General features: G+C 48.5%; 1 protein-coding gene across 2 annotated transcripts; it reads right to left on the bottom strand.

Moving 5' to 3' along the window:
• Positions 1-4,282: 4,282 nt before the first annotated feature.
• Positions 4,283-13,290, bottom strand: LOC133351395 (26S proteasome regulatory subunit 6A-B). 2 transcript variants are annotated; one of them, XM_061566558.1, is made up of 13 exons: positions 13,150-13,290; positions 11,926-12,012; positions 9,749-9,829; positions 9,126-9,251; positions 8,330-8,434; positions 8,042-8,104; positions 7,761-7,898; positions 6,835-6,978; positions 6,551-6,699; positions 6,315-6,411; positions 6,052-6,197; positions 5,400-5,481; positions 4,283-5,127 (listed from the first exon to the last, which is right to left on the bottom strand). In XM_061566558.1, exons 1-13 carry the CDS (start codon positions 13,273-13,275, stop codon positions 5,017-5,019), a joined length of 1,455 nt encoding a protein of 484 aa, XP_061422542.1. In that variant the 5' UTR covers positions 13,276-13,290; the 3' UTR covers positions 4,283-5,016. The 2 variants fall into 2 exon arrangements, with proteins under 2 accessions (XP_061422542.1, XP_061422543.1); XM_061566559.1 differs by lacking the exon at positions 13,150-13,290 and adding an exon at positions 12,714-12,752.
• Positions 13,291-14,206: the final 916 nt, after the last annotated feature.

Below are 14,206 nucleotides of genomic sequence, written 5' to 3'. Positions count from 1 at the left end.
CCCTCGGACACGTGCGCACAGCTGATGGAAAGGTCACCGCAATGAGATGATGATGGAAAGGTCACCGCAATGAGATGATGATGGTGATCATCGTCATCGTGATTGTTGTTATAACGCTTACTTATCCAGCAAAGCGTTGCTGAGTCTCAAGACGAGGGCCCTGCCAAGTGTCAACAGTTGGGGGTGATGTTGCTATGTGCAATTAGTAAGATGGTGGTTAGGTCACCGTGTGATCACATTAAGTACATTGCGGGTAATTGTTCAGTCCTGGGATATTTTGGCTGTCATATATCGGAGAATCCGGAGGATATGTATGCAGAACGGGGGGAGAACATACAAACTCCACACAAAAAGGCTCCCGAGTCCGGAAACGAACCCAGCTGCTCTTTCTGTGATGTACTGCGCTACCCTGCTGGCCCTGGTGGTGATGGTGAGGTTACGGCGAGATGATGGTGACGATGAAAATGCCCTGCGATGCAGACTTTTTATGGCCGCAGAAATAGTGCTGGATGATGAAGGCCTCTCCACATCGCCTCCATCCCTCAGGGCATTGTGATGCCCTTACTCCACCTCCCTCCTGCACACGACTAAATCGTTTTGTTTAATCTAAACTGGAAACTCGATTCTTTAGAACTGCTCTTCGCGTTTGATTTGTTGTTCTTCCTCCGCACCTCAGATTAGCATGGTTGGCTATGTACGGTGCGAAATAAGTGCAACATACATGCATGACACATTATCGCTACATACCTTCCTTGGCCTTGTCTCTTGGGCATGTTCACTCCTTTGTCTGCTATTGTCACCAATGTCGTCCATCAGCTATCATCTAGCAATGTCCTACCCAAGCCCGCGTACTACATTTTCCTCGGTCAATATGATGCGCAGGAAAATGTGTTTCCTGATCGCACCAATTGAAATCATTCCTCAGTCGACATTTGAATTCTGAATTGTCCAACAATTACTCCAAGCTGCTCTAAGTCACATATACAGTATTTCACCATTATATTCTGTTCTGCCTTCAATCATTTCCCATAAATAGACAGTATATACTTTGTTGTCCCTCCCAGACATGATTTTGTTCAGTGAACGTAATGGTATCTTTACCCAACCTTTACAATAATTTACGGCAGTTTGTTTACATTGGTAATTATAGTGGACTAGCCCTTTGCCCATCCAAGGACGGGTGTATTGCAGTAAATCTGAAACTTAAAAGCGATAAGCAGACCGCGACGTGATATTCATTGCATAAATGCGTGTGCAATTTGTAAGGGCGCGGTGACACAGACTTATTTCATTTTAAGGTTATAATCCCTTGTTCATCACGACGTCCTTTTTACTTTGATGTCTCAACAGCGTTACGGAGATCGCGTGATGACGTGAGGGTTCTGCCCTTGTAGTGAGGGTTGTAAGTTGACGCCGAGGAGAGGGGAGGAGGCGCCTCGGTCCCCCATGTGGAGTGACGTCAGCCGCTAATTATTATGAATGGGGGGGGGGTCCATTTGGAGGACGTCAACCTATGATTATCAATGGGGGGGGCTTTTCGATGTGGAGTGACGTTGCCTGCTCATGATTATTAATGAGGGGTGGGGGTGTCCATTTGGATGACGTCACATGCTCATGAATATGAATGCGTAGGTATTACAGTATAACCCTGATGTGAATAACGTTGGTGAAATTGTTTCCAATTGTTCAACTCCTTAACTGCGTTGTGTTAATTTCAACAATCTCAGTGCTTGCTGTTACATCTCTATACATGGCTGTGATCATTTGTATTAATTTAACTGTGTGCGATACAGGCCCATTGAGACAAAAGAAACATTGTCGAATTGGCAAGGGCAACCTGGGTTACACCAAATACCCTCGGACAAAAAGCAGCCATGTGCAATTGTATTTGATATGTTTGCCTTTGTTCATCAGAAAAAAACACTAAGTTCTGACCATGTGCGGCAGTAGTCTAGTGAAATCACTGCGCCATTCCATGTCTATATATCAATGCTGTGATGTTACGAAGACATACAATATCTCGCAGCGATGTTAAAGTATTCCTGTTATAAATAAAGCTTCAGTCCCGTGTTGGACACAGACTGTAATAATCACGTCTTCAGTGAGACAAACGGGCCTGCCTTATGAGGCTAGCTCTGCTCTGCAGCAGGGCCCAAATGAGCATTGACTTCAGAGTGCTGGTGAATGCACGCGTTCTCTCAGCGACATGTGCAGCCGGAGGCTGAGCACACACCCACACGCAGCGCACACACGGAGTGTCCTGGCAGGAGATTGCCTGGCACATTGGGTTTTAATCCGAACGGTCCCTAGAGGGAAAGTCCCACAGTTTCCCGGTGCCAGCCGCAATGATTCATGCACGACATCGGAAGGGGCTGGGGTGAAATATTAAGCGAGCAGAGCAGACAATGAGGTCGTGGGATCGCGGCGCCACGACCCCGTCGACCAAGCACACACGAGCAGAGTGTGCATTCGCCAGCCGGACGCCCGTCCAGATTAAACAGATTGAGTCAGACATTAATGAGTACAGCTGCGTTAGACAATAGCTCGAGAAGTAACCGGTACAACGCTCCATATAAGGCAAGAAAAACGAAGCACAGGTAGGCGCACAATTGTAATTGGCCACGCGGGATCACGTAATCCTGGCATAAAAATGGGAGCCAATAACCGTTCATACTTTTTTTTCTATCTACGTTACTTTACCGAAAGACCCAGAGTAAGAAATCCTGCAGTCACGAAAGCTTCAAGTCAAGATAAAAACTGTTCAGGTAGATCTCATCTTCAACAGCTTGGCCGCCAAGACCCCCCCCCCCCCCCTGCCGTCCTGCCTCCTCGAGCCGCTCGCAGTGTCCATGTGATCCCAGCGAGTGCTGCTACGAGGCAGTGATAGTCGAGTTTTTTCGTCATCCTCCCTCCTACACTCACAGCGTCCGTGCGGCGCCATGAGTACAGCTGCGAGGTACGTGATAGGCGTGTGAGTGTTTGGGGACTTGGATAGCAGTCGGCTAGGCTCTGCTCGCAGAATATTCCCTTCGGGCAGTGCAGGGTTTGCGCCGTGAATAAACGATAGCACAGAGCATCGGTGCGGTGTCTGTGATTTGTGTGGAGCGGCTGCGTGGGCGGACGCGCGGCGAGAGGGCAGAGCCGCAGCACGAGCGCTCGTTGATATAATCGCCTGCAGGGGCGCGCGCATTAGTGGTGTGTACGCGGGCGCGTGTGGAATAACCCCGGGCGGCGGTGAGCCAGCAGTTTAGCTATGTCCCTCAGAGAGGGCGAGAGGGCGTTAGTGCGGGGGGCCCGATGACCCGGTCGGCGGGGGCCTGGCGGGGGCCTGGCGGGAGCCGATCGACGCGGTGGAGTGAAGGGGGCGGACGTCGCGCCACACCTGCCCAGCGAGGGCGGTGGGGTGGAGGCCGGCCCCCACAGAACACAGAATGCTCGTCAAAACCTATATTATGAACAGAAGGATCGTGCGTGCCCCGCTAAAGGTGACGGTATGCAGCTCCATGGCGAGCGAGTGTGCAAGGCGATGGAACCACACCCGGGCTCAACGTTTCATTCCATGCTCCTCTACCGATGCCATGGTTAGCCAGCCGTTACTCTACAAGCTGTCGATGTCTATTGGTGTCCACTGCATGGCGCTGCTGTACACATCACAATGTGGGTTTAATAAGCAGAACCGCATTGAGCCGGCTGTAGCGACATGCGTTGTTATGGATAGTTAAACACATTTTGGACAGAGAAAGGCATAAGCGTACGGGCTTGTGGGGGGGGGGGGGGGGGGGGGGGGAGAACTTCGGCACTATTGACGTGGAAATAAAAGCACATATGTCCAGGTCACAATTTATTACTTCCAGAAAGCACTTTTTTGTGCAATTACCCCTTTCCATATGATTAGTTTATCATCAGTACAGAAGTGTTATAGCTGTTTTATTGTCACCTTTGGGCAGTGCCAAACTGTCCCTCCGTGATCAGGGAGGGATTGTCCACAAATTCCCCCAATGTATAAGGCAGCAGTAGGCAATGGTGGCTATTGTGTACTGATTCCTGTCAATAATGAAACCGCTATGCAGCTGTAGATAAAGCCAATGTAACAAGTTTTAAAAAGTCACGTGGTGTAAACACAAACAATGGTTTTCCCTACAAACTTGCACCTGTGAAACATGGTCAATAGAAATAAACATCTGAATTACAGTGCAAGAAAAAAAACATGACAAACCCAGATTCGAAGTGGACTACTTTGTTGTTGGACAAATATTTCTTTCGAAACGCAAATTCAGAAGCATTTCAGCAGAGAACATCTTTCATTTTATTACAAAAATGAAACGTCACCACAATTGCTCAAATCAGTCACTATTACATCTCTCCCAACGAAAGAGCACTTTGACTAAGTCTACCCATAACTCTTGACCCGACTGCCGCATGGATGCTCACTCACTCAGCCAGTGTCAGCCAGTTTTGCTTGGGCTGTGCGATTCACACCAAGGGCGGGGGTGGTTTGCTACCTAAACCCAGAACTCTACCCATCCATATTTCCAGCTTTGCCACTGTTGTGAATACACACCTACCCCCACCCTCCTCACTCACCTAATGGCACAGTGTCAGCACACCCAACACAGCCCACGTGGCTGATCTACTCAACGGAGGCCAGTTCTCCCCCCACTACCCCACTACCCAGAGAAATGTTTAATGTGCGCAAGGAACGTAATCCGCATGCGGCGACAAAACAAACTTGTACACAACATAAAAAAAATGCCTTAAAAAAATGCCTTAATATCACCAGTCAACTACAGGCGGGGACATGCAATATGTTTATTGTGGCATTCGCAATTTGGGTGGGAGTTGCACACATGAGCTAGTGGTCTCGATTGGAGGGTGGGGCGTCCATACTGAAAAGATTAAGAGCCACTGAATTAAGTCTTAAGGCTGAGAAAGGAACATCAATAAACACCGATTCATACCACGGACAAACACACGTGCGACCGGCCAGCCTGCGTGTGCCACAGAGGGGCCACGGGTCTAGGCGTAGTACTGCAGGTTGGCCTTCTTCTTGGCCTGCACCTCCAAGATTCCGTCCATGTAGTCCTCATGTGTGAGCTCCGTGGCTCCACGGCGGAGCGCAATCATGCCCTGCCACACGATATGGCCGATGTGAGAATCCCACAAAGCACATAATACACATGCCAAATACACACAATGCATAACATTGTTGGTTCGCAAAGTCATGGGAAGTAATCTGCGGACCTTGCAGATGTAAAGGTTTTCACAAAACACCATATTTTTTTGTACATTTTAGTCTGCCAAGATGTTTGAGGGTTGACAGCGGTCCTCAAGTCCAGAACGGTTTCAAACCACTGATGTATGGCATAACAGAGCCTCTGTAGTGTGGGTGAGGAACTCACTGCCTCCACACACACGGCCTTGCACTGTGCTCCATTGAAGTCGTCTGTGCACCGTGCCAGCTCCTCAAAGTTCACATCGGGGCTACAGAACAGGAACACAAGCATTAGGAACCACGGACTTGACCTTCCAGCAGGGCAATGCTGGGGTGTGTCATGATACCCGACCACTAAATCATGATCAATATAATCACTTGTACATTTGGCATTTGCCATTCTTATAGTGCAACACTATCACAAAGACAGGTGCTATGTTTGACGCACTTAGCAGTAGCTTCGCAGGAGGGACAATATTACGATATGTAATCCCAATTGAGAACTTTACGGGTACATTACCAAATTAAAAAAGTCTGGACTGCGATTCCGACAAAATGGCCGACTATTTAAATGATGTCACGGGATCTTTGATATCCACACTAAAGCAGACGGTGTGCAATATTTTATGGTTAACACAGCTGGAGAATTACCCATGGTGGCCAGTGTGTAGGATGATGCTGAATATAAAGATGCTGTGGGTGATGAAGATGACACCCACAGTATTCACAGTATTAACAAGGTGGGCCTGCTGGATTCGAATTCCGAACCTATGCAACAAGTGGTGAATGCGCTCCCCGCTTGGCAGCATTACCGTCCCAGAGAGCCGTGCCTCCTCTACCTGACATTCATCTTGCGGGAGTGGATCTGCATGATGCGGGCCCGCGCCTCCTCGTTGGGCATCGGGAACTCGATCTTGCGGTCGAGCCGCCCTGATCGGAGCAGAGCAGGGTCCAGAATGTCCACGCGGTTCGTCGCCGCAATCACCTTGAAGGCACAAGCACCGAGACATCACGTGCAAAAATATACAAGGATCCTCCTATAGCTGTACAGGTAGCGAGTGTCTCTGTACGAGGATCCCGTGTTGCCTGTAAGACTGCGCACCTTGACTTGCGTGTTTGGCTGGAAGCCATCCAGCTGATTGAGCAGTTCCAGCATCGTGCGCTGGACCTCACGGTCCCCAGCCTTCTCGCTGTCAAACCTGCGATGCACGCACACCACAGCAGCACAATGGCAGCCCGGCCTTCCACTGTCACTCAAGAGCAGTCGCCAACGCAGCAGTTTAAGAAAACAGCTCGAAGCTCCACCGCTGCTGGGATGGGAGGGATGGGGCAGGGCACCTCTTTGTTCCAATGGCATCAAGCTCGTCGATGAAGATGATGGTTGGAGCCTTCTCCTTGGCCAGCGCAAAGGCATCCCGCACCAGCTTGGCACCATCACCAATGAACATCTGCACCAGCTGTGGGCCGGCCAGCTTCAGGAATGTGGCCTGAGACATGCACATGTACGGAGTTTAGGAAACTCACACTCGCAAGTGTGGACTCCCACTGCGGCCAGCATGGCCCGTGAAGACCACGCGTATGCGCGCCGTGTGTGCGTATCAGCACGTGTTGGGTGCTTGTACCTTAGTCTGAGCCGCACAGGCGCGGGCCAAAAGAGTCTTGCCAGTGCCGGGGGGCCCGTACATGAGCACTCCCTTGGGGGGTTGGATGCCCAGGTTCTCAAACCGCTCCTTGTGCGTCATGGGCAGCACAATGGCCTCCACCAACTGACAGAAACATCACAGCAAGAACTTCACTCTTCAGTATCGTGACTGACCAATCGCACTTCCCCCCTTCACCTGGTGCTTCCCAGGGTTGAACTGTAAGAGATCAATGCTCTATACCCGGAAGCAAACAACACATTTATAACAATTCAAGTGATTGTATGCTCAAATTGATGCGGTGCACACCTTCAGTTTAGTCCCAAACTATTGGTGAACATTCCATGTTCTTATGGTAGGGATGAGTCTATCGTTGTGACAGCCACCTTTTAAGTTCCCCACAAAGTGGTACTTATTTTATTTAAACGGAGGGATTAGGACTCACAACCTTTCAACTACAAACCAATCACTCTTCCATTGAGCAACATGGCCTAATAATTATACCTAAGAAAATTATAAATAAATGTAAAAAACTGGGCTGGTCGTAGGCAAAAACAGTTGTAGTAGTTCTATTATCAGGGTGGTGGGCAGTATTGCTAACTCATCACAAGACGTCGCTAGATAGACCTTCTAAAGTAATTTATACATCACCAGACAATCTACCAAGTGTTTCACACAGTAAACTGTTATTAGCTCTTTAAATCATGCCAAACATTTCTCTCAAATCTGTCTTTAACCCAGAGTAAGAAGATACCTTGCTAGTCCTTTTTACAAAATATTATCACGAGAAAAATCTAAACAGATGCTAGATCTAGTAAAGAAATTTCTCATTTGGCAACACTGGTGGTGGTGGGGGGGGAATCAGTGTAAAAGCAGGAGCACTGTGCGATCCACCATTCACCCCACACCTCTTGAATCTGCTTGTCCAGACCGCCGACATCGCTGTACTGCTCCGTCGGTCGCTCGTCCACCTCCATGGCCTTGACGCGAGAGTCGTACTCTGTGGGGAGGGTCTCCAGGATCAGGTAGGAGTCCTTGTTCACTCCCTGCGAGGGGGACATAGTAGAGGTGGCTGTGAGCGTGCGGGCTCACGACTCAAAGGTCTTACGCTGCCCCACTAGCAGGGTGCTCTGAACGCGAGGCCACCCAACATGACCCAAGGAGCATGAGCGCATCACCGCTAACTTACCACAAGGTCTCCAGGCTTCAACTTCTCGGCATCAACCAGTCCGATGACAGGCAGAAAGTACGTCTGTGGTCACACACAATCAACACACATTAGCACCATCATCAACATGACATGAGGGCTGATGGAACACGACGTGGAAGAGGCTGTACATCATTATAATGATTATCATCACCAAAACATATTGGCTGCATACTTGACCCTGAGGATGTCAACAATGAAGCAATTAGAAGAGGTCATTGGGGAAAGGGCCACCCCACGACCACCTTTGTATCCCTGTGCGTCTGGTACCTGGCGAGTGGAAGTCTTGATGACGGCGCACTTGCCCTTGCGTTGAGAGTCCAAGTCCACATTGGCACCATCCTCCTCCTGCTCTGTGGGGTCTACATCCAGCAGCTGCTCACCACACACACACAAACATCATAAATGTAACGTAAACATAAAGTGACTGTGATGGCACTGTCAAAATATTGCAGGCGGCAAAGCATTTGCCCAGATAATTCTCTAGGCTCTGGTATGACCTGCCATAGTCTGTTGACGTTTTTATTGTAAGCTTAAAACATATCTTGTGATCTCCCATTCACACACCGATATATTATGACTTGCTTTTACACCTTTTAAGTACAGGCAGTCCCCGGGTTACGGAAGACCCGACTTACAGCATTTTATAAGCACAATCCACATTTTTTTTTTACCAAAAACCCCTGTACACCCTCATCAGACTGTTGAGGTAAGTGCTGGAGCAAACACCTATGAAGACCGGCACAGCCCACAAGCGTGGGGTGTGGGCTGGCACCACACCTGGCCACAATTTGTTTCCGCAGTGCTGATGTTGTACACATCGCACCAGGTACTCATTTATAGCAGTGCCAAGATCAGTTGAGATATCACTCACCACTGATTTTAGCCGTGGCCGGGAATCAAACTCAGGTCGCTGGGTTTTTTGCAGTGTACTAACCACTACACAACGACAATCATAAAAACACACACATGCGACTGTACACCCACATCGCTATCAGATGCTGCTTGTGTTGGGGTCATATCAGTGGCAAGGTTTGCGTAGCAGCAAAGATGAGCAGTGACTTACCTCAATAACATTGGAGACCAGGTACGGCAGCGTCTTGTTCACCTTGATCTTCTCTGTATTCTCCTTGATCTTCTCCTTCATGGCTGTGAGCTCGTGGTTAATTCTCATCGTCTCACTCTTCATTATCTGTCACATGGCCAGAGTTGGGGATGAATTAAAAAGCAATTTCACAACCACAATTACAGGACCAATTTCAGGATAAGTGGTCAGTTGTGAAGATATCAGAAATCAGAGAGTGCAGTTTATATTTCAAGCCACAGAATCCCACCCAGTAGCTCTGCTATTGAGTGTGTAGTCATTGAAACTGCACTGGGACCAATGGGCTGGAGTGGCCCAGACACCGCTACAAAGAGTCAATTAAATTGGAAAGTGGGCCACATTGTATTCCTTGCAAAAGGGCCCACGATAACCATGCTATGCCACTGATCATACCCATGGAATGTGATGCTTTGTATTTACAATAAAATTCTAAGATAATTTGCCGAATGTTTACTTTGTGGAAGGTAGGAGTTTGTTTTCTGAAGCACGTCTGTCAATTCAATGTCATTAAGTGAAGCCTGACCCAGAGAAGGGTTAGACTGGAGGGTTAATATTATTTGGGGTTTTCTGTGTGCGATGAAAACCTTTATCTCATTGTCCAGGAGACGTGTGCGCTGTATGATTTCCTCCGTGCCCATCTTGAGAATCTCCTCAGCAATGCCATCCTGCAACACAAATCTCTGATTAACACTGTTGGCTACATATGGTGCGAAAGAAGTTCAATATACATACATACAAACCATAACCACATCCCTTTACCATTACTATATCACTCAACTACCACCGAATGACTATGATCGCAATTAACATATCAAAACCAGGAGCATTAAACCATCATAAAAACTCCGGTCACACGAAGCAGCATTTGGCTAACCCTCGAAGATGATCACTTATTCTTGGTTCTTTCAGTAAAGTCACGTAGATAGAAAAATAATATAAAATAAAGTGAATAAAAAATAAAAATAAACGACTAATGTAGACTGTAGCCTGGTTCTTAATCTGAGTGAGTGTACTGGCAGTCTATAATGTAGACTGTAGCCTTGTTTTTAAGCTGGTGAGCATATTTCCAGTCTATAATGTAGACTGAGCAATGGTTATTAAACTGAGTGAGTGTACTGGCAGTTCTATAATGTAGACTGTCGCCTGGTTCTTAACCTGAGTGAGCACACTGGCAGTCTATAATGTAGACGTATTCTGGTTCTTTCAGTAATAAAAATATAAATTAAAATAAAACTACATATAAAACTAAAAACACGGCGTTTCGATTGCAACACAAGCGGTCGTCATCAGGGAAAGGGGAGTTAGCCTTTAAAGGCAAACTGTTTATAAAGGTTTAGAGATGGACGTCGCCTAAGTGTGTCAACAGCATGGACGGGGCAGCTAATGTTAATGTCGGAGAAAACCCCGACACTGGCAGTAGATCCACACCAATTAAAGCATTGCACCTCGCTCCACACACCCACACTACTGACGGTGGAGGTTGACAAGAAAACACAAATCAAGTCATGACCCAAAGTGGTTGATGACATCTTTCCAATGATTGCGGAGCTTATCACCATCCTCTCGGTTGAAATTGTGGCTGTGTCTGTATATATGGATGGCTTCATGAACGAATCTTTGTTGATAGCCAGTAGGCTTGCAAAGTACCATCGTCTTAGAGACATCAATTTCGTGTAAGCCACGTGCATTAAAATAATGATCAGCCACGGCAGAAGTATTGGTCCTACCGTGTTTCAAATATGCCTTATTATTTTTATTTTATTACTGAAAGAACCAGAATAAGTCTACATTATAGATTGCCAGTGCACTCACTCAGGTTAAGAACCAGGCTAGTCTGCATTCTAGACTGCCAGTACGCTCACCAGCTTAAAACCCAGGTTGCAGTCTACATTATAGACTGCCAGTACACACATCAAGGTTCAGAACCCGGTCTACAGTCTGCATTATAGACTGCCAGTACGCTCACCGAGGTTAATAACAATTGCTACAGTCTACATTATAGATTGCCAGTACACTCACCAAACGTAATAACCAGGCTACAGTATAGACTGCACATTCAATATGTCGGAAAGACAGCCCTATTTTTTCCCTTCTACGTGACTTTACCGAAAGAACCAAGAATATGAAGCCAAACATAGTTAAACTTCCGTTGTTACAGGACTTGGATGGGAAACTGCCCGAAACCACTGGGCGTGACTTGCCCAGGAGATAACACGACAGCACTGGATTATTGAATCAACCTGTACGGCGTTTTGCGTGTATTACCCCCTTCCAACACTCGGAACGACTCTCTGGGTTATCCGGCTTCCTCACACACGCCACTCATTCATCAAATTCATGGCCAGCCATGTAGCAGCAGCAGCAGCACGCTCCTGGGAGGCTGCCACGAGACTCGGCGAGGCTTTCCCGGGTGCATGACTCGGACGAGCCTGGGTCGCCCAGACTCCGCAACAGCAGAGAATCTGGGACTCGGGCTCCGTTGAACGCCTCACGCTCGCAACGCGTAGCTTGGATAACTACTTACTAACTAGCGAGTGATTCGTTAATTAGTGATCAACCATTTACGGCAATCCGCGACTCTCGTCTAGACGATGCCTCGTCACGCCAGGCCGCAGCAGTCGCGTCGCTCGCCTCCCGCGAGGCCCCTTGACCTGCGGGGCCGGGAGGGCGGCAGGAGAGGGGCAGGGAAGGAGGAGCAGGGCCAGGGGCGAGGGGCAGGGGGCGAGGGGGCAGCGGGGCGAGGGGAGACGTCGCCGCTCACCTCCGCCTCGTCCCACACGGCTCCACTCTCCGGCGCCGACATCTTCACTCTACGCCGGAACGTGGACGCTAGTGCCCGCTTCACAGACTGCACATTCAATGGACGTTCCAAGAATAAAAATTAAAGCTCGTAAATTACAGGCATTTCTATCTCGTAACAAGCGCGACTTTACCAAAGAGAGGACATGTGTAATGCTACGCGCGCTGCTATTATTTTATTTTAACATGTTTCTAGCAACCAAACGTCAGAACATTCCTGCGCAGCAGATTCAACAGCTATTGTATTTCATAGTATGCATGGAAATCACGCGGCGTCTTCCCACGCAAATCAAAGGGACCGAGGTTATTCAATCCCATACAACGGATAGGTGCACCTGCTGCAAAAGAGAAAAAACATGGACAGATTGAGTCTTTCATCCAGCAGTGGATTGATCATGGCTCATGATGATGAGTCGCGTTTAACTATGTGTGCTTGTGTTTAACTACTCAAGGGATACTTCACCTCTCGATGTCATTGTAACAGTTGGACACGGTGCTGAGGTCTATGCCATCGCCTCTGGAAGGCGAACTTCTAAAACTTCCAGAAAGGATCCTGGGCAAACCTCCTCCAATGACCATCATCTTTACCACCATTACCATCGTTGCTATGGTGACTATTACCACTATCAATACCATGGCCTCTATCATAACCACCACTGTCCTACACCCAATGGTAATGATTGTAAACATCACCATCACCTCCATGACCACTATCATCTTCAATTTAATAACATGCCGATGAATCATCACCACCATCATGCAGATCACCACCATGGTGACTATCACCACGTCGCTTGTGCCAGGCTACGTGCACGTTGAGGCCACGTGAAGTGTCAAACGCCCGCCGGCAGGAGGTCACACACCCAGGTGCCACGGGTCGACTGACTGAGACGACTGGCCGATGCACCACCTGTGCCCCCTACTGTGCCAACTCTCTGAGCTTTAGCCACCCGGCGCTCCGCTCGTTGTTGTGAGCGTCACTCCTCCGCCCTCCGTTGTTGTTGGAGGGCGACTGCCTCCAACTGCCCAGCAGCGTCCCTCACGAGCCTCCTCCACTGAGGCCGATCTTGACACCGCTGGTACCAGTCATCGGCAAGTCCACTCCGCTCCACGTCCTCCTGTACCACATCACTCCATCTCTTCTCTAGCCCGTGTCACTCACTCACCCACTCATTCACTCACTCACCCACTCACTCAGCTCCACGTCCTCCTGTACCACATCACTCCATCTCTTCTCCAGCCCGTGCCGCGCCCGTTTAGCCCCCTCGATCCGGCCGAACAAAAGCTGTTGAGGCATGCGGTGGCTGGGCATGCGGGCTACATGACCCAGCCAACGCAGCCTTGCCTGCCGGAGGAGCTCACCGATGGGACTTTGACCAGATCTTTCAAGGATTTGTGAGCTCCTCACACAATCCAGCCTGGTTAAACCCAGGATGGATCGTAGGCAGGCCAGCCTAAATGTTTCTAACTGGCGAAGATGTTCCATTAGGGGGGGGGGGTCCACGGACACGCGCATCTGGTGCCACCCAGTGGCTAAATCTGAAAAATAAAACTGTGCCACTCCCACCTTCACCCACATCACTAACACCAAAGACATTTGTCCGAGCCGACTTTTGTTGTGGAGCTTTAAATGAAGGAACATTTGCGTATGGTTGTGCAGTATTTTAGATTTCATGTGGCCCAGTGGTATCAACACCATCATCTTTACCGCCTTCATAAACACCACGACCATCATAACCACCTTCACTATCATCCACACGAATCGTGGCGGCTCCTGCAAAATCTCTCAGGGGAGGCAAATGTCTGGATGATTGATAAGGATAAGGTCCACCCATGCAATGGATAAATTAACAGCTTAAGCATGTAAAGGCAACTTCACTTCTTTAATATTAATGAAAAATAAAGTGACTCTTACAATACATCTTGTTTGTTTCTATACTCACTATTAAAACAAACCACTCAAGTTTCTTTTATTAAAGATTCCACTAGGTGGCGACAAATTATATTGTTGGATGAAACGTGCTTACGTATGATGACGTAAGCACGTATGATGACGTAAGCACGTATGATGACGTAAGCACGTTAGGGCGAGCCCTCCCGGAAGCCATAGAGAATGCATTGCAGCGCCCCCGTTCGAAAAAAAACATCTTTGAATGTAAGTCTATGGGGCCACTCGGGGCGATTCTCAGCTGGAGGGAAATCGCCCAAAAAGAGGCGGTACTCCACAGAACGTAGCATGACGC

This window comes from Lethenteron reissneri, chromosome 37, assembly GCF_015708825.2.
Source record: "Lethenteron reissneri isolate LAM-NWPU_2019-01 chromosome 37, ASM1570882v1, whole genome shotgun sequence".
In the NCBI taxonomy this organism is placed as follows: domain Eukaryota; kingdom Metazoa; phylum Chordata; class Hyperoartia; order Petromyzontiformes; family Petromyzontidae; genus Lethenteron; species Lethenteron reissneri.
Note: the sequence above shows the minus strand (reverse complement) of the source record. Positions and strands in the feature narration are given on the sequence as shown.

Bases quoted from the DNA above. Each gene is read 5' to 3' on its own strand.
- LOC133351395 (XM_061566558.1), bottom strand. From the start codon at position 13,275: ATGCCCAGCCACCGCATGCCTCAACAGCTTTTGTTCGGCCGGATCGAG. The intron at 9,252-9,748 runs GTTTTCATCGCA...GCCATGTGACAG, and splicing joins TCCTGGACAATGAGATAAAG to ATAATGAAGAGTGAGACGAT. The intron at 5,128-5,399 runs GTGAGTTCCTCA...ATCGTGTGGCAG, and splicing joins AGGCCGTGTGTGTGGAGGCA to GGCATGATTGCGCTCCGCCG.